Raw genomic sequence first — 21751 nt, 5'->3', positions numbered from 1 at the left:
GTTGATATTTGCCACTAAATTAAACAAAGAACTTCGTTTCCTTTTTTTTTTTTTTTTTTTCTTCTTAAAATTCTTTTTTAACGTAACTGCGGTTTCTCTTTTCATTCTCTTGTTTTTCTTACTTTCCTTATGCTTTCCTCTAGCAACCTACAGAGAGACAAGTATGGGAGTCAAACTTAACTTTGCCTATCAAATGTAAATTTTTTCAGCATGATTTTTAACCGGCACAATTAAAACATAACTAGCAGTCATGAAGTAGACTCAGCGGGCAAGTGGTTCACAATTTCCAACTAAACTGTTACCAAATTCAAACAGTACATCTATCTGTACTGCCTTTTGTCAGTAATAGAGGTCTGTAGCAAATGCTGTCCATGCTTAAGTATATGCAATGCTGAAATAATTTGCTCTTTAAAGCCTGAGGTGCTGTCAACCAGAATGCTTAATAATTGACTTATCATTTCTGCATTCCCACAGTAATCTTGCTACAGGCTGTGGAAAGTCTTCAAGTGAATTACCTGAACTTGGGCAGAAAAAGTTGCCTCTTCAAAACCAGTCAAAGATGTGCTTAAATCTGCAGTATATCATAGAAAACACCTTTTGGATTATCCAGTATAATTTTTTTGTATTTATTAAGCAGTGATTAAAAAGAACGAAAAATGGCAAGATGAAACCTCGATAGAGGAAACAAATGCTAGCTAGCAAGTGATCTATGTGTCACCCGTAACTTAAAAACACCTAATGATTTCTAATGAAAGATGGTGGCACATCCGTGAATTTAGAATGATTGAGAATTATGTCAAGCTAAAGGAAGCCGTACAAATACTGTTGTGACTTCATTTTGTTATATGTGGAGCACGATAAAAAAAATTGTCAGTTTTTCAAACGTAAGGAGATGGATCAGAGTTCTGAAAATACCACGAGCCACCATCAGATACACCTCCCCACACACACTTTCTCATTTTCTGCTAATGAGAATTTATTGAACAATTCCTACGTATTTATTGGTCATGAAATCGAGTTTTCTAGGATAATCTGCAGCTTTAAGAGTGGAGTCAGCACTAAAAAGGGAAATTTCCTATTTTTTCCAAGAATGAAATTTTTCCTCGACTCCTCCAAGCCTTGCATACAATGCAGCAGCCTCACAGTGGCCAGTCTCATTCAGTAACATCATTTCATTCTTGTTTTTTTTCCAGACCTATCTGTAAACAAGTGATTTTTTTTTCTCTAGGATTTTGAGAATGAATAACCTAACTTTCCATGGTGCAGACCATTTAATTTTCTCTAAAACTTTTTATTTTCATTTGCCTGAGAAGCACTGTGATGTCTTAGTTTACATGTTTATGTGTCTGTAGAAAATTCAACTCTGATTCAAAGAGAGCATGTTACCATATTTTTTTTCCTTCTAAACCTCTTTTCATATCTTCAGCAGACTTATCCAATCTTTCATTCCTTTAGAGATAAAAATATATTAGCCAAGGCTGACACCCTTTTCCCATTCCATAGTTAATATCTATTATTGGTTTAATTTCTGTGACCCATACTTAAGAAATCTCTAACATTTCTGCGTTTGACCTCCATGCCCATGGTGTCTGTGGGCCAGTCTCGTACAGTAGACTCTGCTGGTTCATTCGGTGCTGTCACTGTGACTGATGCAGACTGCAGGGCTGCAGGCAAACTTTGACCATTAGGAGCCTGGGGCCGTTGCTATTAGAGAGAGCATTAGAACCAAAAGAAAAAAAAAATTCGAAATAATAAATATTAAACAAAAAAGTAAAAGGCTGCTATTGCTGGTAATCTAATTTGTTGAACCCTTGCTCTGACTAAGTTGCTGAGAAGCTTAGAAATTCTTCATCATGTTACAATAAATCATTTTACTTTCTTTTATATATCAGCTACTCTTAGGCCAGATAGCCTGAGCAGACAGACATGATGTGAGTTGTCCAAAGTGAGTCATTCCACCTGCTGTCTATCGTGTTGTTGGATGGTGCTTGTGGGCCCTTGGTCCCGTCAGTATGAGAGATGGCTGTCTTTGTTTAACATGAATTCTTTGTATCTGTCCATTTTTTTTCATTCTTTTTTTTACCTCATCTCCAGAAAAAGGAAATGTTAGAATGTTGTTTAAAAAGTTGCTTGCCAGTTACGTGGGTTTATGTTGTACATTTGCCTTCGATTTTTGTATGTGACTTACTCCTTTTTAATTTAGTGTTGTTTAGGACAAATTCTGTTAATTTTATTTTTATAGACCATAGTCTCGTACTTTAAAATGTAAATGTCACTAACGAATTGCTTTGCATTAACTATGCAAGGGCATGGAGTGAAGTCTTCTTTGTAAGAGTGTCAGAGATTTGACCAAAAATCAATTCATAACTACCGTCTCCTCGAAATTGATACAAGTAATATTCCGTATGCCACCTTCCCTCCCTGGAAAATAGTATTTTTTCACACTGTTTCCTATTATCTAAGGGGTTGCAACTGTTTACAGTTGGGAATGCGGGAAAGCCTGGCACTTCTCAAGTGTTAGCTTTCAAATACAACTTTGTCCTGAACGACATTAAAAAGTTTTGTACAAAAAAGAAGTAAAAGATCCTTGAGGAAGGAACCGAGGCAATAACGGACCCCCCCCTCCCTTTTCCGTTGCAGGACATTCACTGAACAATGCCAGGGATACAAGTGCCATGGATACTCTACCGCTAAATGGTAATTTTAACAACAGCTACTCGCTGCGCAAGGGGGACTACAACGACAGCGTGCAAGTCGTGGACTGTGGACTAAGTCTGAATGATACGGCTTTCGAGAAAATGATCATTTCAGAGTTAGTGCACAACAACCTGCGGGGCGGCGGCAAGACTCCCAACCTGGAGCTCACGCTGCCAGTCAAACCTGTGATCGGAGGTAGCAGCAGCGAGGACGATGCCATCGTGGCGGACGCCTCCTCTCTAATGCACGGCGACAACCCGGGGCTGGAGCTCCATCCCAAGGAGCTCGAGGCCCCGCTCATCCCTCAGCGGACTCACTCCCTTCTGTACCAGCCCCCGAAGAAGGGGAAGCCCGAGGGAACCGACAGCTACGTGTCCCAGCTGACCGCCGAGGCCGAGGACCACCTGCAGTCCCCCAACAGAGACTCCCTCTACACGAGCATGCCCAACCTTAGAGACTCTCCCTACCAGGAGAGCAGCCCCGACCTGGAGGAGGACCTGTCCCCCTCCAGGCGGAGCGAGAACGAGGACATTTACTACAAAAGCATGCCGAACCTGGGAGCCGGCCGTCAGCTTCAGATGTGTTACCAGATCAGCCGGGGCAATAGTGACGGCTACATCATCCCCATCAACAAAGAAGGGTGCATTCCCGAGGGAGACGTTAGGGAAGGACAGATGCAGCTGGTCACGAGTCTTTAATCGCGCCGCGGGCCCCACGCGTGGCAGGTGCGGGCCAAGACCCCGTTGGCCCTGACCAGGTGGCTCTGTTGACCTGTGGTTCCCCCCGGTGTACAGAGGTGACTGAACCTTGAAGTTCTGTGAATTTTTATAGAACGTACAAAAACTTTGTATATACACAGAGTATACTAAAATGATTATTTGTTACAGAGAAAAGAGATGCCAACCAGGTATTTTAAGATTCTGCTGCTGTCTAGAGAAATTGTGAAGCAAGCGAGACCAAGACTTCCCCAGCCATTGTACTTGCAGCAGTCTGTGGACTCCATCTGTAAATACGGCTGCACCATTTTTGTAGGCCTGCATTGTATTATATACAAGACGTGGGCTTTCAAATCCTGTGGGACAAATTTACTGTACCTTACTGTTCCTGACAAGACTTGGAAAAGCAGGAGAGCTATTCTGCGTCAGTTTGCAGTTCACTGCAAATCTTTTACATTGAGGCAAAGATTGAAAACATGTTTAACCACTAGCAATCAAGCCACAGGCCTTATTTCATATGTTTCCTCAACTGTACAATGAACTATTCTCATGAAAAATGGCTAAAGAAATTATATTTTGTTCTATTGCTAGGGTAAAATAAATACATTTGTGTCCAACTGAAATATAATTGTCATTAAAATAATTTTAAAGAGTTTGAAGGAAATATTGTGAAAAGCTCTTGGTTGCACATATGTTATGAAATGTTTTTTCTTACACTTTGTCATGGTAAGTTCTACCCATTTTCACTTATTTTCCACTGTACACAGTGTTCTGCTTTGACCAGTTAGTCTTTATTCTTACATTTAAATTTCTTATTGCCAAAAGAACGCGTTTTATGAGGAAAAAAAAAAAAAAAAACTCTTCGAAGCCAGTTATGCCATGCCTTGCACAAAATGTGGTGAAATCTAGAAAAGAGTGTGTGTTATCCCTCTGTTTATTCTTGAACAGAGGGCAATGAGGGCACTGGGCACTTCTCACAAACTTTCTAGTGAACAAAAGGTGCCTATTCTTTTTTAAAAAATAAAATAAAACATAAATATTACTCTTCCATATTCCTTCTGCCTATATTTAGTAATTAATTTATTTTATGATAAAGTTCTAATGAAATGTAAATTGTTTCCGCAAAATTCTGCTTTTCTTTTCATCCCTTTGTGTAAACCTGTTAATAATGAGCCCATCACTAATATCCAGTGTAAAGTTTAACACGGTTTGACAGTAAATAAATGTGAATTTTTTCAAGTAGTTAGCGTGCACTCTTATGTATGATCCGTAGTTGGCTTTAACACACTGGTCCTTTCCACCCCTCCCCATGGCACGTGTAGGTCCCTTCGTAATAATGACCCACGGGTGTGAGAAAGAATATGGTTAAGTTGCCTGATGGTTCCGTGTGCTGCCGAGAATATATGTGTGTTCGAATTGCCCATTACCCACACACAGAATCTGGCAAGAAACTTATTCGATAGAGAAATATACTGAAAGTACATTTGCTTGTTGCATCAGAACTCAAACAAAGATTTTAAAAAAAAAGAAGGGTTGGAAATTCTGCAATCAAATTTGGGCATCATTAAAAAACTTGAGTTTTCAGCAGAATTGAGAAGAAATTCCTAAAACAAACGTTTACAATTTGAAGATTGTGACTATTCCTATAGGAAGCTGCCAATGACAATATTTGTGATCATGGAAAGGTTCAAAAATCATATTGAATCTCAACAAATAGGTTTTTCCTGTCTATGTCATAAGCATTTATACCAAAATCTTCTAAAGGGTAGTGATGCTCAAGTGCTTCCACCAAGAAGTAGCTTCATTTTTTATGTGGACACACTTTGTCTTGCCTATTGGATTTAAAAAAGAATAGTGAGAAAAATTAAGTATCTATTGATCTACCTAAATACAGATACAGTAAGGCAGACACTATATAATAAAAGTACCAATATTTAATAATAGGGTAACAACAGAGGGGTGTATTCATCTATAGTTAATATTTAAGCTGGAGATTGGCTATAAGAAATTCTATTAATATTCAAACAGATTTAATAATCTGAAGGGTATTTTTATTTCATTGGCTAAAATTCTTCAGGAATTTACAGAACTTTAACTGGGGGGCATTATATAATAAAACACTTTAATTTTCTATTTAGCTAAACTTTTTTCCTATCAAACTATACAGTGGTGTGTGCTATGTACCTCCCAGTATACAAGCTAACTAGGGTCAGGCTGGTGCAGGAATGAATTAACCAAACAAACCAAAAAAGTAGCACTGATTATTGTTAGTGATACTTTTTTCCCTTGAAGCAGTTTGTAAAACTGGTTCGATATGAACAGGTACATAAGCACCTACTACCCAAATGGCTACTGTCTCTTTAGAAAACATGATTTGTTCTGAGTCTATGGTGGAGAACACCGTTTGGAAGCTCTTTCATCCTTGTCACCAAAAGAAGGATCATCTTTAACACGGATTTCTTTTTAAAAGTATATAAATGTTGCCTTAAATTCCATTCAGGATGTCCCCTAGTGCAAATTAATGTCTTATGTTTCAAATTATTAATCTATTGACTGACACATTATTCTGTTTATTAGCCCCAATGGTTTCTTTGGGACTTCTCGGACCTCATCTGGATATAGAATTTCCACATCCTCGATTGTTTCCTTTTGTGATAGGCACAACTGTAAACTTTTACTCACATTACTGTGTCTATTCCCAGGGACAGATACAACCGGTCTACTAATAAGGATTTTTTTTTCCATTTATTTTAGATGCAGCTTGATTGACTTCTATTTTATTTTAAAATATAGGCTTGGTGGTGTTATTTTACACACATGCGCGCACACACACATACACACACCTATAGCCTATTTGTCTTCTGGGCTTTTAAAGTCATTTAGGTATAAGGAAGAGAATCTATACAAATCTATAAACTACTTGAATAGTTGTCAATTCAAATACATTTCACATTCATTGGAGGTAGTTACATACGATACTTAAAGCAGTAAAACAACAGCTACAATTATTTGACAAAATCACCGCCACTAGCCTCTCTCCACAAAGAAGCATTATGCACAAATTCACTAACAAATTTAAAAGAGGACTTCATGTGCACTTGTTAAAGGGGTGTGTGTATTCAGGAGGCTTGCTTCATTTATTTAAATGAGAAAGGAGAAAATGTATGTTTCCATCAATTCAGCTTGGAACTTCAGACTTAAAACTGACCTTCAAGATGCTATCATGGGATAGAGTGGTGAAGAATTTTAACTCAGTACATTTTTATTGCAGTTTTCACCTAAGTAAAAAAACTTGAATGAATGCATACCAGTTGGCTTTCTGGGAGGAAAACAGCTCTTCATATTTGGTTATACTGAAATTTTCCTTAAAGACAGGATAATCCCTGCAGTGTTTTGCAAGTAAAAGTTGGTACCAAGTGTCCCCACGATCCTCTGTTCCACATATTTCTCTTCCCCTGGCACTGTTGCATGTAATCTCACACATTCGCATGAAGAGTTACTGACATGTTGAATGCAGATGAAGGTTGCTTCACATGGTAATCAAATTAGTGTGGGGTTTTTTTGATGAAAATGCCGTATCTCCTGTTTCCTGCTAGTGAACATCAAGTTGATTTTGAGGAGTCCCTAAACTGTAGTCGTGGGCTTGCGGATTGTTTCATGGCGGTCCTAGTTATCATTTGAATGGTATGAAATGAGGAGTTTCTGTTCCTTCACTCTTTCTCCAAATGATCATAGAAACACATTGTTAGCTACGTTAGAAACACATTGCACCAAACAAAAAACCTGACTGTTGAGCAGATCACATGCTTAGCCAACGTGTACTAAGCTGTAGGTGCACCGTATAATGAGGCTCGTTAAATCTACTATAAACATTTTTCAAATATTGACAGATCACCCCTCATCTCTCAATAAGGTTTTCTGGAATCTTTGTCCTTTTCCTGATGGCTTTACTGTTTACTCAGTGTGCAGTTTCTGAGAAAGAAGTCTTCAGAGGTCGGTCTGATTTTTTAAAGCCTCTTGTTTTAACTGGCAAAATTTTTCGGAATTAATACATTGTGAGATGCTAAATATTAAATATTAACATTTAACATTAGAGATCACTGTATGAAATAAACAAAACAGATAACCCAGCACAGATAACTGAGCTGACCCAAATCTTCACCTGCTATGGAAAAAAAAAAAAATACTGTCCTGTGAATCTTTGACACCTGTCTCCTATGATTTGCTTATTGAAGCTCTACGACCAAAATCCCTTAGAAATATTTAAGAGGCATAGTTAGTCGTAAGCAAGCCCAGAGTTGCCTGAGCATAGGAGACCAGTGAGGAATGATCAAGGTTGGAATAGTTTTACGACTGTTTTTCATAAGCATTCTTAAGTCATATGTCAGAACTAAGCTTTTTAAAAAGCATTTTGGCAGTCACAGCAACAGGGCCTTGCTGTTTGATTTTATTAGGCATAAAATGACCGATCTTTTGCTATTCTTTTAGAAAGGCTGACAGCTACTATATAGAACACCCAGGAATAATAATGATAGGTATCAGAGATATTGATTAGATGAAAGATTCATTTATGTTTTTCTGCTGAAATATCAATCCTAATAAATGGCTTTTAAACCAAAACATAGCACGAACACACAGTAAATTCTTTTAATGGTATAATAAAGGAGCTACAAAACCAGAATTGCTGCATAATTTTTAAAAGATAGACTAAATGATGTCTCGTTTACTAACTTTACATATGACAACAATAAACGTGCTAGCACCTACCATTTAATAGATGCTTCATATGTGCCAGGCTCTGTGCTAAATGTTACGTGCTTTATTGCACTCCATCCTCTCAACAGTCCTCTGAGAAGGGTACTCATTTTCCACTTTGGCAAAAGAAGATACATAATTTGCTTAAGGCCTCACAGCTGGTGAGTGGCCGGACCTACGGTGGCATGATGTTTGTTTGGCTACAGAGTTTGAGCATTTAGCCAACATATGTCCCCTCTGGCTTCACTTGGACTTCCAAGAATATTCTTTATACTTGATGGACTCTTTGTCTGACGGTAGTCACAGAGGGTTGGCTCATCGGTTGGTTGGTTGGTTGGTTTTGAGTTGACAGGGCTGTAAAGGCAAATGAAGTAGTCGGTTAAGTCAAAGTGTTCAGAAGAAGATACCCTTGATTTAAAAAAACCATCTATTGACATCAGATTTTAACAGAAGTGGGCAGCCCATTAGCCGGATGGTAGTCTAATGTAAAGTTTACTGGTTACTAATTTACCATTTCCCTTGGAAATAAAAGGTCATCATGAGGAAGTTATGATAGGAAAAAGAAGCAAAAGCTTTTGAGTGAGGAGACGCCTGGGTAGCTCAGTGGTTTAGCACCTGCCCTCCCCCCAGAGCGTGATCCTGGGGTCCCGAGATTGAGTCCTGCGTCCTGCTCCTTGCATGGACCCTGCTTCTCCTCTGCCTGTGTCTCTGCCTCTCTCCGTGTGTTTCTCATGAATAAATAAATGAAATCCTTTTTTTTTTTTTTTTAAAAAGATCTTGAGTGAGGATGTCGAATTCTACTCCTCACCTGACCAATAAAATAATACTGGGTTATTCAGTCAACAACCACAAAATGAAAAAACATGCCTTTTCTTCTCCACAATCAAGTTGTAATAACAATGAAAAATCAAAATATTTGATTCCCCTTAACTGCTTTAATAATATTGTTTTAAATCTAAATGATGTGTAAGGTAGAGTGTGTGGATGTGTGTGTGTGTGTGTGTGTGTGTGTGTGTGTATTTCGGTATTTAGAGCTTTTCAAGTTCATAATCAAGCACTGTCTTCAACATTTGGCCAGAGACCTATTCTTTTCCTTTGAAAAATGAAGAGTTGGTTGGAAGCGTAATCCAACTACGGCAGGTGGTGGTGGTGGTGTGGTCATTTTCTTAGGAAAAACCACTTGAGTTCTTCATCGTATCTACTTTTATGTCATCTTTTCATTTCTTGGATTTCAGCCCTTTTTCTTACCAGAGTATGCATTTTATCATGTGGACTGCCTACTTAGTGTCCTCTAGCTTCATATACGTTTCTAAAAATCTCATATATTCTCTATTGTTTTGTAGTATTGAATCTTTCATCTTCATTGGAAATAAATTGCTTCTTTTAAATTTCTTTTTCATTTTACTTTTTAATTTCCTTCTAATTTTCTTTTCGGCCCTTCACATTCTTAAAAAAAAAAAAAAAGCAATCCCTTTGTTTTTAATTTCTTTTTTGTTGACTTTCTTTTTCAATAGTCAGCCCGAGTTACGGCCACGAAGGTGGCAGCTTTGAAAAAGAGTCTCCAGCATGTAACTCCTCCTTGTAATTCTTATGTATTTATCCCAATTTTAGTGTTTATTGTATATGATAAGATATTCATATAAATAATTTAATGAGGCAGAGGTATAATGGCTATGGAAACTTTAGATTCACACAGACATAGGTTTAACTTTGCTCTCTCTTGGGCAAATTGCTTAACCTCTCTCAAATTGTTTCCTCCTCCGTAAAATTGGAATCAGCCTACCTTGCCAAGGGTTGCTGTGCGGATTAGAAGTAATGTATGTAAAGTGCCTTAGCGCAGCATCTGGCACGTGATAGGCGCTCCATAGATAGCAGCTTTTTTTCTTAGGAAGATATTGTGAGTAGCATAAACATCTCCTGACTTTAAGTTTTATGAAAATAATCAGTCATCAGGACTTCAACTGGATTGTCATTATCTGCCTCAAGCCATGTGGCTAGGATATATCAGTAACACTTTGCTAACAATGCACCGGCTCCCGCCTACGAGGGATGGGTGACTCCAGGGAATACTCAGCTTTCTGCAGTGATCTGGGTTGATGAGAGCAAGGGGGAGCAGGTCTCTCCGTCTCCTTCTGGAATATTAATTTGGCTAATTAAAAAAATATTTATCTTATGCAGAGAAGTGTGTCACTCAGCTTTCCACTTCTCTACTTTCTCTTCTCCTTCCTTTTGCATTCTTGTTCTTGCCTACAAAGCAGTCGACAAGTCCCTTGCTTTGTTGAGCTCCTCTTTCTCTGATGATGTTGACTGTCTACTATGTGTTTTATGTATAAAAGTAGGCGGTGGAACACAGCATTGAAGGATGTCTCTGCCCTTGAATTAATAATGGTAATAATTAACACTGATCCCCTACTGTTGCCCGAGTTCTGTCTTTAAGCCCTTCACGAATATTATTTCATTTAAAAATTCTAATTTTTGTGGCATTCCTATATGATTACCCTCATGTTTGTAAGTGAGGAAACTGAAGCTTAGGCAAGGTGAAGCAACTTGCTGAAGATTAAAAATCTAGTCACTGGAGAACCCAAGAACCTAGGTTCCTAGGGACCTTGTCATGATACAACTTACATGGCTTGAAACCAAAACACATTTAAAAGGATAATTACAACATAATAAGATAAAAGCTTAATTATTGTGAGAGCACAAAGGAGAGAGTGATTGACTGAAAGGAATCCTAATAAAGGCTTCACTGAGGTGATGGTGTTGGAGCTGGGTTTTGAAGGCTGAGTAGGAGCCTGCTAAGCGAACAAAATAGAGAAGGAACACTCTAGGTAGATGGAAAATTGTGTGAAAAGCAAACAGGTGTGAAAAAGCATGCGATGATTGAAGGGAGTTCTGTGTGACTGGAGCAATATAATATATCTGACGGAGTGTGGTGACCAAAAATCTTGAATGCCCCTTGGGGTGCTGGAACTGATGTCTGTTGTTATGCCCAGGTTGGAAGACAGGAAGGGAATTGGTGTTTAGTGAGATCACTCTGTCTCTTATTTACATTACTTCATTTGATTTTCACAACCGTACAAGGAAGTATGACATTATTATTATTACTCAGCATACAGATTATCAGAGCAGCTCTCACTATGTTTTCACGAAATGAGCGAGCTAACGTAGCACCCAGAATGGGAACCAGATTACAGAGCTCCAACGCTTGGCAGGTGTCCTCTCCAGGTCATTCTACCCCCAGGGGTAACACTGCCTGACTCCTCGCACCACGGTTCAACCTCGCCGCTCTTGAACTATGTAAAGCGGAATGTGACAAGATGTCAAATGCTGCTACGGTTGCTTTTCTTCAATACCGGCTTGTGCGACCCATCAGTGTGGGCAAGTTGTCCTTCTTTGGTTTTCCTAGCTGCATACTGCTCCCCTGAGGACTCCACTGGAAATTCATTATGTAGCCTCAGAGCAGCTAGTATTAAAATGATAAGGGGGACCCCTGGGTGGCGCAGCGGTTTGGCGCCTGCCTTTGGCCCAGGGCGTGATCCTGGAGACCCGGGATCGAATCCCACGTCGGGCTCCCGGTGCATGGAGCCTGCTTCTCCCTCCTCCTGTGTCTCTGCCTCTCTCTCTTTCTCTCTCTCTGTGACTATCATAAATAAATAAAAATTAAAAAATTTAAAAAAGAATATAATATATATAAAAAAATAAAAATGATAAAACTTGGGTAGGTTAAATAACTACGTTGTTTTTTTAAAAAAAGATTTATGTATTTTATTGATTGATTGATTGATTGGGGGGGGTTAAGAGCAGAGGGAGAGAGCGAGCCTCTCAAGCCGACTCCCCCCCCCCACCCCCCAGCAGAGCCTGACGAGGGGCTTCCAGCCTCTGCCCCGGGAGCCTGACCTGCAAGGGGCCGAGCAGCGCTTTGGCCCAGCCGAGCCGACCTCCTGCGCAGCCGCGGCCTGAGCAGCAGCATCACCGCCCTGGACTCCCGTGACCTCCAGCCCACGAGGCCGAGCAGCGCCGCCCACCGGGGAGCATCGCGGGCCCCGCGGCCGCGGGGGGGGGTCCTCGGGGCGAAGGCTCGGGTGCGGCCCCCCAGGGCGCTGTGACCCCGCTCCCGGCACACGTGAAGGCCCGCGTGCTTGCGGGGACGCGGGGGGGGGGCACCTGCCGGGGCGCGGGGCGGGGTGGAGGCCCGCGGAGGGGGGGCGGGGGGCTGCTCTCGCCGCCTGTGGCTCCGCCTCGCTCTCCGGGGCTCCAGGAGGAAATGAAACCTTTAAAAGTCGCGTATTTTTCGTAACAGCCCGTGAGCCTGGTGGGCAGCTGCTCCCGTGCCCCGCGGGCAGGACGCAGGGGGGCGGGGCGGGGGCAGCCGGAGGAGAACCGACCCGCCGAGAAGAGGCTCTCTCTGAGCTCGAGGCGGAGCCCCCCCCCCCCCCCGCATCACCCGCACCAGTGCCGGGCTCGGACTCCGGGCGGGGGAGCTGCGCTTGTTTAGGATCCGGAGGAGGTGGAGGATGGGGAGAGGCACAGGCTGGGCCGCGGCCAGGTGAGGGCTCAGGGGACGCGGCTGCCCTTCCCAAAGTGCCTTCTAATCCTACCCCTGACCCTGACCCTGACCCCTAACCCTGACCCCTATTCCCAAACCATAACCCTAACCCTTACCCCAACCACTAACACTAAACCTAACCTTTACCCCTAACCCTAACCACTAACCCCAACCTTAACATCTAACCCTAACCCCTACCCTTAACCCTAACCCTAACAGTTACCCTAACCCTAACCCCTACCCTAACCCTACACTTACCCTACCCCTAAACCCTACCCTAACCCTACCCCTAAACCCTACCCTAACCCTAACTCTAATCCCTAACCCTACCCAACCCCTACCCTATCCCTATCCCTAACCCTAACCCCCCTGCGCCCCGGGAGGCTCGGAAGCCCACGAGGCAGGTGCTCCGCGTCCCCCCGGCTCCCCCGCACCAGCAGCTGCGGGGCGCGGGTCAGGAGCCGGGAAGGGGGCCCGGGAGCACTTGCTCAGTCCCCCGCCTGCTCCTCCGTCCCTCCCGAGTTCCTCGCCCGCGGCGGGGGGAGCCCAGCGTTGTGCCCAAGACCGCGAATCCGAGAAGCCACGGAGGAGCCGACACCGATGCAAGCACACGAGGGTTGATTTACCAGCTCGGGCTTGGGTCCAAGTGCGCCCCACGCAGCGGAGCAGGGACTTGGACCCCGAGACCAAGAGGCGTAGCGGCTTTATAGGGCCAGGGGCCCTGGGATACGCAGAAAGTTGCACAGTCACGCGGGTCCACACGCAGGCGGCGATTGAATTACATTTTACCTACAGTATCCATTTGAGCTGGGCTATCCTGGGCCGCTTTCCGATTAGGGTGTGCCCCGGGCTGGACTAGGGCGGGGCAGCGCCCTAAGCCAGAGCAGGTCCGGGGCCTGCGAGGCCGGGTGGCCGGGCGGTGGGCGCGGCGGGGGCTCCGGGGCCCCAGCAGGACCCCCAGGTCCGCAGCGGCGCTTCCCGGGCCCGGAGCCGGCGGTGCTGGGCGAGGAGGGCGCCCCCGGCTCGCCCCCCCCACCCCCACCCCACCCCCACCCCCACCCCCGCTGGGCCCGCAGAGCCACTAGGACCCTATTCAAGACATTCGTGCATCACGCTTCTGGGCGCTTCTGTACGCTCGCCGATCAGGTGGAAGTCCTCCCCGGAATCACCGCTTGGGGACGGCTTCTGGGCAATGCGTGTTCTCTCCAGCTTATAATTCTTTTTTTAAAGATTTATTTATTTATTTATTTATTTATTTATTTATTTATTTATTCATTCATTCATGAGAGAGAGAGAGAGAGAGGCAGAGACACAGGCAGAGGGAGAAGCAGGCTCCATGCACCGGGAGCCCGACGTGGGATTCGATCCCGGGTCTCCAGGATCGCGCCCTGGGCCAAAGGCAGGCGCCAAACCGCTGCGCCACCCGGGGATCCCCCAGCTTGTAATTCTAATCAGCGCTTGCCCCGGGTGCTCCCCGAGAATGGGGCGATGGTCCCTCGGCTGCTAAGGCGGCGGCGACTCCCTGCCACTTGTCCACCTTTGCTGCTGTTGCAAATAACTGTCTCTGCACGAGGGAAGGGCGCTTAACTTCCTGAACACGTAAAATAACTCCGAGAAACGCCTGCTTTGAATTTCTGATTACCCTCCTTCCACCCAAGATAATACTGTATTGTTTCTCGAAAGATCTAGTATCTTGAACAAGATAATTATACTCCTTTCCTAATCTTCGAGTTCCCCCCCCCCCACTCTGTGAAATGCAAGAAAGCGACCTGTTTCAGAAAGATGGAAGTTTAAATTTAGTCACGTTGTCTCTGATCTTCAAGTGAAATTTAATTATCGTTGTCTTGACGTACATCGACTAATGTACAAACAGTGCCAATGAGTGCGGGAAAGTGGCAACGTGAGCTAAAGGAAGGGGAGACTTGAGAGGAGTTTGACAGGAGTTTGGAAGTGTCGAGAATACGATCTGATTCAGCAAGTTCAAGCTCTTTCCTTCCTAAAAATGCAATTGGTATTAAAATGCAATATTGCTTGGCAGTGCAAATATGAATATTTAACGGTAACAAGCTGATGCGGTTTAATGTTCCTGGGCCCCGGTGTAACAGAGTTTTGCGAGGAAAATTTACTTTCATGAGGTGAAAGGAGGTGTTTGGAATGAAGTAGGATATCCTTGAGGATTTTTATCACCCATTAAAGCTTAAGAAAGGCTGTTTCATCAGAGAATTGAGTTTGATCATCAGAAAACCAGGATAAACTTTGCCCTTAACAGACAGGCCTAGTAGGGAAGGAACTTTCCCAAGTAAAATTAAGGTTTTGGTATTTGTTGTATTTAGACAAAGTTCTCCAGACGAACAGAACCAATGGATGTGCAAATGCATGAAGAAGGGGATTTGCTTCAAGGAATTGGTTCACGCTGGCGGGAGGCTGGCAATCCACTGGCTGGCAGGAAGCTGGGCGAGTGGAGGTGAGCCATGCAGCGGGTAAGTCCCCAGGCCCTCACCACAGGCTGCCGACGTCCCTCTTGTTCAGAGCAGGCCAATCCTTTGTCCTGTTCAGGCCCTCAGCTGGGGGAGGAAGCCCACCCACAATCCGCTTTTACTCAAAGTCCACCGACTGATTAATTTCTTCATTATTTAAGCATATTGCCCAGCAGCGTTAGTGCCATGCATCTTTCTGTGGCCAGAGTCAGAAGAACCGTGACACTGGTACCTCCTAGAGACCTTTGCTGTCGTGAGCCCTGAGGAGCAGAGACAACACAGGGTGTGGTCCTGCCTCTGTCTAGGAGAGCTCTTTCCCCAAAAATACATAGGCATTGGGATTTGGGTCAACCTGCCCACTAGCTGAAGATCTCAAGATATTGCCCCCTGGAGGGCGAATGCCTGGGACCAGCGTCAACCACACACCCTATTGAGCAAGTGAGAAAAACGAAATGGCACCGTGATAAAATAGTATATAGCAAAAGGGAAAGAAGAGATCAGCCTGAAAAGTTGTGTCAGTTCTGGTTGTTCAAAAAAGTTCTGGAGATGAACGGTGATGATGGTTGCAGAACAATGTGAATCTACCTAATGGCACTAAACTTATACTTAAAAATGGTTAAAATGGTAAATTTGATGTCACAGATATTTTGTCATAATTTAAAAACTTACCTGGGCTATTTTCCCATGTTTAATCTCCTGTTTATTATAAAATAGAAGTTATTTAAACATTTCTTTAACCTATCTACAATGGGTATAAAATAGACCCAGAGACTAATCAAAAGTAGTTTTTCCTATGGGAGGCCCTTGGTCTACGTGAGACCTTAAAGTATAAAAAAGGAATATTTTACTGTAGGAAATATTTTACTTTTGGAGGAAAAAAAATGGACAGAGTCCTACCTGAGGTGACATGCAAAAACAAACAAACAAACAAAATCGGGAGCCTTAAAGACTTAAATATAAAAATTGGAACTTTTGAAGTTAAAAAATGTACATAAAGAGGCTTATATATAGAAAGCTTTTTATCATCAAGGAAAGAACTATACAAAAAAGATTAGATCACATGAAACACAGAAATAAGAAAACAAATACAAAAATCAATACTTACTAAAAACATTAAAATGCATTCAAGTTTACTCATATCAAACAGATATAATTTTTTTACGTTGGAGTATTCGTCAATTAGTGAAATAAGCAGTTTGACATCATAGCAAAGTGTCTAGCTGAAGAACTCGAATTACTGTTCTTATTAAATTTGCCAAAGTGAAACCACAGTACTTTGACCTTTACAAATTTGTGTAGGAAATTTTTGAACAAGCTCAATGAGGAAGCACAGAGATGATTAGGTCTGTTAACACCTACACAGCAGACTCAAAAACAAAACAAAACAAAAAAAACCAGCATTTATTAAATTTAAGAAAAGAATTGCTTAAAACAATCAAAGTAGAATTATTATTATATCAAAGGATAATAACTGGATTCATTTCTATAGAAGACAGAAAAGCAGGAAATAGTATCCACAGGATAGTTTATACTGTAGTTGAACATTTTGGATATTCTGAGACACCAATTTCTCAGTAGGTTATGAAAGATGGTCAGAAAATATTTCCCGATGATATTTTAAAACAGAAGAGATTTTCTTCTATCTCAGGTACTTCTGTTTGGCTGGAAACCCTACTAAAAACCTTCTCAAGGACCACTCTGGAGTTGTGGTTCCAAATCCAGACTTTATGCAACATAGCTTTGGAAAAAAGAGTGTTTTAAATAGATCTCAGTGCTCAATAAAACCAGCTGTCATGCTTCAGGCTGAACCATTGCTCTACCTTTATAGATTCCACTTACACTTGGTACTTGATTTGCTACAATATCGAGCAAACAGAACAGGTTATTCTCTCCACCGAAGGAACCCGGTGGTTCTGTGAAAATTCGGTATTCTCTCAGGGTCCACTGAAAGTGGATTAAGTACAGTAACCACGTGAACCACGTGAAAACACCTCACTCAGAGTCTGATCGTGGGAGTCGCCTCAGCAAATAAGACTTGGCACACTAAGGAACACCCATTTGAGAATTAGGAAATATATATATATTCATATAATCAAAGCTGGATTTACATTAGTGCTACAAATAATTATATTAATACGGAGAATGATTACTAGGTGCCAGGCCCTTACTGAATCCTTCAATAACTTTCTGAAGGAAAGGTAGTATTGTTGTCCCTTCCTTTTTTTTTTTTTTTTTTAAGATTTCTTCATTTGATAGAGAGACAGAGAAAGAGAGAGAGCGCATGCGAGTGTGGTGGAGGGAGGGGCAGAGGGAGAGGGAGCATCTCAAGCAGGCTCCGTGCCCGGGGCTGAGCCAGACGTGGGGCTCGAACTCATGACCCTGAGATCATGACCTGAGCCAAGATCATAAGTCGGTTGCTCAACCGACTGGGCCACCAGGTGCCCCTTATTGTCCCTTTCTATGATGAGGAAACTTAAGTACAGAAGGGTTAAGAGAAATGTGGAGATGGGAAAGGCCGTGGAGGACAATGGGGTCAGAGAACAGCCTGAGGGTAGGTTATGGGAGGTTGAGGATAGCGCGATAGAAGCCTTGTGTTCTCTTCAAGGCAGGCCTTGGTGAGCTTCTGAGGACAGGAATGACCAACTGCGGATGTGTTTATAGCATTGTGTGTAGTTCTTAGTCCCCTGGTGAATATGTGCCAGGGGGGAAGTGTAGTCTGGAAGTATTGAAGTGGCTTTGATATTAGGTAGAAAAGAGGAGCACGAGCATGGGAAGGAGGTCTTCTTAGTTCGAGACACTATGAAGGAAGGATATAAAGAACTTGAGTGCTAATTGTGTGTCATGAGAGGGACAGGAAAGTCGAGGACATTTTCTTTTTATTTCATAGCAAAGGTAGGATTGTGTTTCGAGAGTAGGATCTACACACAGTTGACCATAATTTCTGAAACGTGTTAATTATCCAGGTCATTGACTTTCATAAGTTTTTAATTTGTTTATTCAGATTTTAAACATCCTGCCAACATCCAGGTCTCTTAATACATGAGGAATGAAGCCAAGGATATTTTTGAATTTATGACTAAATAACAAAAGAGGTTTAAATCAACTCAAGGCAGTTAGGGGAATAGATTATTTCAGTAAATGTTTCTCGAACGAATGGGTCAAGCAGGTAAACTGACCTTTCCTCCCAGAGCTTCACGGAAAATGGTTCTGAACTCGAGGACGTTTTTGGCAACTCTTCTGAGTCTAATCAAAAGTTCAGACAATGAAACAGCAGTCACAGGATTTAGACGCTCATAACTCCAAGAAAGTAGAGGAGGAGAAGAAATTTGAGAAGCTGTACCTCCAATTGTACATGCAAGGAAATAGCCCCGTGTATATCGGAGTGTGAGCGAGCAGTGAGACTCCCTTGCGCCTTCTTCTACTCGTTCTGGTTGTTCTTGGCATCTTTTACCCATTCTTCTCTCTCCTCCCATACTAATCTCCTTACCACTCAATTCAATTTTCCACCCTTCATCCAATGTCTGCCCTCCTTCATTCTGGAGACACCTCAATTTTCTTCTAATTGCATACCTTCATGCTTTCCTGTGTCTACAGTGTTTCCCCTTCTTGGGTTTGCCAAATGCCTTCCCTCACAGTCTTCAAAGATCTCTTTCATTTCCCTTCCCACCCCCCGTTGCCCCCCGCAGCCCGTCAAGACCGAGTGCATGATACTGAATCTCTCCTTTCTTCTAACGTGCTACTTGCCCACTCCTCAAAAACCACAGGTGCTGAACTCAAAACATAACCTAATACTTATTTAGAAGAGGCTTGCTTTGGTACTAACATCACCCAGGGTGGATAATTCTGTTTAACTACATTCATATAGTGTGGTCTGAAATGGAGGCATGTAGACAACAGGAGTCGGTTTTAGTTAGCTCACCTGGAAGAGCAGAGGCGGGGCCCGATGGGACCCAATGCACTATTAATAGGTGCTGGGGTGGAGCCCGATGGGACCCAATGCACTATTAATAGGTGCTGGGGGGCTGGATACCATCTTGTGACACCCATAAGGAGGAATCAGACAAAGGCTGTGGGCAGAATGGCCACATCCTGGCTGCGTATGTTTGCGCTTCATGATGCAGGGCTTGAACCTTGAGGTCAGAGACTGAGGACAAGGAAAAGGAAAAAGAAGATGAAAATCATACATGTCTTCAGGGAGCCCCAGCCACCAAGCCTGCCTTGTCACCCCAATGGGAATGCGTTAGTTGCTCCCGAGCCCTGGTCCAGGCACCTCTTGCTGGTCCTTCTCCTGCCCTCTGCCCTCCGCCCCATTAGCTAATCACGGAGCAGGAGCCGTTCCAGCAGCACGCACTGCTTCTTCTAACTCTGCAAGTAAAGCTAACACTCACGGCTTAATCACTTTTCTCTCAACAGGTAAGGATAATAAAACAGTGGGGAAAATGACAAAATTTAGTGCACCATGTTCCGTGTTAGGAGTCATGCACTAACTTTTTTCCGTGGCGTTCAATCACTTATTGGAGCGCGGCAAGAAACGCAAGCAGGGGCGACCCCAGCGTCCTGGTTTCTGAAATCGGGATGAACGGTGCCCACCAGTTCAAATCCTGGGAGGAGTGGGGTGGGGGGGTGGCCGTAGGACTGACTGCGACACGGCAGTGCAGGGCAGTACAGGACTGAGCACACAGCCTTGGGCTGTCTCTTGGTGGTGCACCCCAAGTGCCCAGGGCCGACTGGGGCAAAACTGATGACGTGGAAGCTCCGGAAGGGACGCTACTTGAGTGTCCTGCTTGCAGATGAAGAAGCCAAGGCCCAGGGCTCCTGGGTGGCTCAGTCGGTTGAGCTTGTTCCTTGGGCTCTGGTCATGATCCTAGGGTCCTGGGATCGAGCCCCACCACGGGCTCCCTGCTCAGGGGGGGAGTCTGCTTCTCCCTCTCCTCCTATTTACCCCTCTGCCTACTTGTGCTCGCTCTCTGTCTCTCTGTCAAATAATTAAATAAAGTAAAAAATAAAATAAAATAAAAACCAAGGCCTGTGAGGTCAAAGTGACTCTCCCAAGTGACTTTGAGTGTTGAATAATAATGGGCATTGAGTAATCTGACTCCTGTGACAGATTACTGAATTAAGTAGCATCAGTGAACTCTGATATATATTTCAAATTTTGATTTATTATGTCTCTGGTAAACACATTTCTTTTAACATAAAACGTTGACAAGCAGTAGCTACCTACTAAGTAGATTCTATTGGGTTATAGTCGACAACACCAGTGTTTTTCAGCATGAAGTCTCCTCCGAGGACCACTGAAAAGTACTCTTCCCAGCTTCTTACAATTGGGGGAAGACATATGGCCAAGAGTCACATGTGTTCTTCTGAGTGGAGGCGATGAACAGTTGCATGAGTTTTTCAACTCTCTCTCTTTCATTGTCTACAGTAGAGGCAATGGGTTGAGATGCTGAGCCACAGGATTGAAGCAGCCTGGATCTTTTCGTCATTACATGGACGATCGGCTGCTGTGGAGAACTGGCTGAAGGAGAAAAATCCGTTTTCAGTGTCTGAGATTTGGGAACGGTTTGTTACTGTAACATAAGCAGAGCCCATTCTAACCAAGAGAGAGATATTGGCCTTTTTATGAGTTTGTTTGCCATGTTTCTTATTCTTTAACATGATGCTGTATGGAGAGGATTGCGTTATTATTTGTGTCAGATAAATGGTGATCGGAAAGAAATTTTTCTTGCTGTGTGGTTTACCTTGTGTGGTGCTCTACCAAAGAGATCTTTTGTTTGTGAGTCTGTGATTCCCCGTCAGGTCTGTCCTGGATGGCTTTCTCTTGTAGGATGGGTTTTCTATCAGACAAAACCTGAAGTGAAAGCTTCAGTGCTAGTAGTTTACGAAGTGGAAACGCCAGGGAAGTCGAAGCGAGGTGGAAGGAAGACAAGGCCAGGAAAGGAGGACAGGTATTCAGGAGGTAAGTTACAGAGCTGGCCATGGCTTTGTGAGAAACTGGTTTCTCAAAATGTCTTCAGAGAAGCTGAATGAAGCTACTTGGCCTCCAAATAGCATGGAGGATAGACAGACGGAGAGGAAACTGTATCCTTTCATCCGTATCTCACATTGGTCAACGTTTGCCCCATGGGACGTGAGCTCCCTGACGTTTCTGGTTTGTGTATGCAAGGGTGGGACAGCACCTCATGGCTCAGGGGTGACGCGGAAGTCCAGGGGCAACAGATGAGGCTGCGGTGCTGAGCACAGCGTGTGGGACTGGGAACGCCGCCACAGCAGACAGCCGAGAACATTCCATGGTGGTGCAATAGCTCTCTGCCTTTGCTTTGGTCTCTCCGGCTAGATAGCATGGCGAATGAGCACACCTTGGGGGCTGCATAAACTGAATTGGTTAGAGTTTTATGACTTTAACAAGACAATAATACTGTAGCTTATTTAAGGATTAAAAGATACAGTGCAAAAAATAAAAATAAAAAAAAATAAAAGATACAGTGCATACAAAATGCTTAGCATAGGGTCTGTCACAGATTAACTGGTAACTGGAGGCCCTTCCCCCCAAACAGTCT

The 21751-nt window shown here is 43.3% G+C and overlaps 1 protein-coding gene and 1 long non-coding RNA gene across 2 annotated transcripts in view; both read left to right on the top strand.

Moving 5' to 3' along the window:
- The window catches only part of ADGRL2 (adhesion G protein-coupled receptor L2), a 619868-nt gene extending 615210 nt beyond the window's left edge, over positions 1-4658 (top strand). The window contains 1 exon segment of the mRNA NM_001190488.1: positions 2641-4658. Within this exon segment, the coding sequence (NP_001177417.1) occupies positions 2641-3395 (755 nt within the window). The 3' untranslated portion in view covers positions 3396-4658.
- Positions 4659-12630: 7972 nt separating this feature from the next.
- LOC119876198 lies at positions 12631-20802 on the top strand. Its single transcript, XR_005360449.1, has 3 exons — positions 12631-12714; positions 15048-15194; positions 20617-20802. It is a non-coding gene; the product is annotated as an uncharacterized LOC119876198 (long non-coding RNA).
- The last annotated feature ends 949 nt before the right edge of the window (positions 20803-21751 follow it).

Source organism: Canis lupus, chromosome 6 (assembly GCF_011100685.1).
Source record: "Canis lupus familiaris isolate Mischka breed German Shepherd chromosome 6, alternate assembly UU_Cfam_GSD_1.0, whole genome shotgun sequence".
In the NCBI taxonomy this organism is placed as follows: domain Eukaryota; kingdom Metazoa; phylum Chordata; class Mammalia; order Carnivora; family Canidae; genus Canis; species Canis lupus.
Note: the sequence above shows the minus strand (reverse complement) of the source record. Positions and strands in the feature narration are given on the sequence as shown.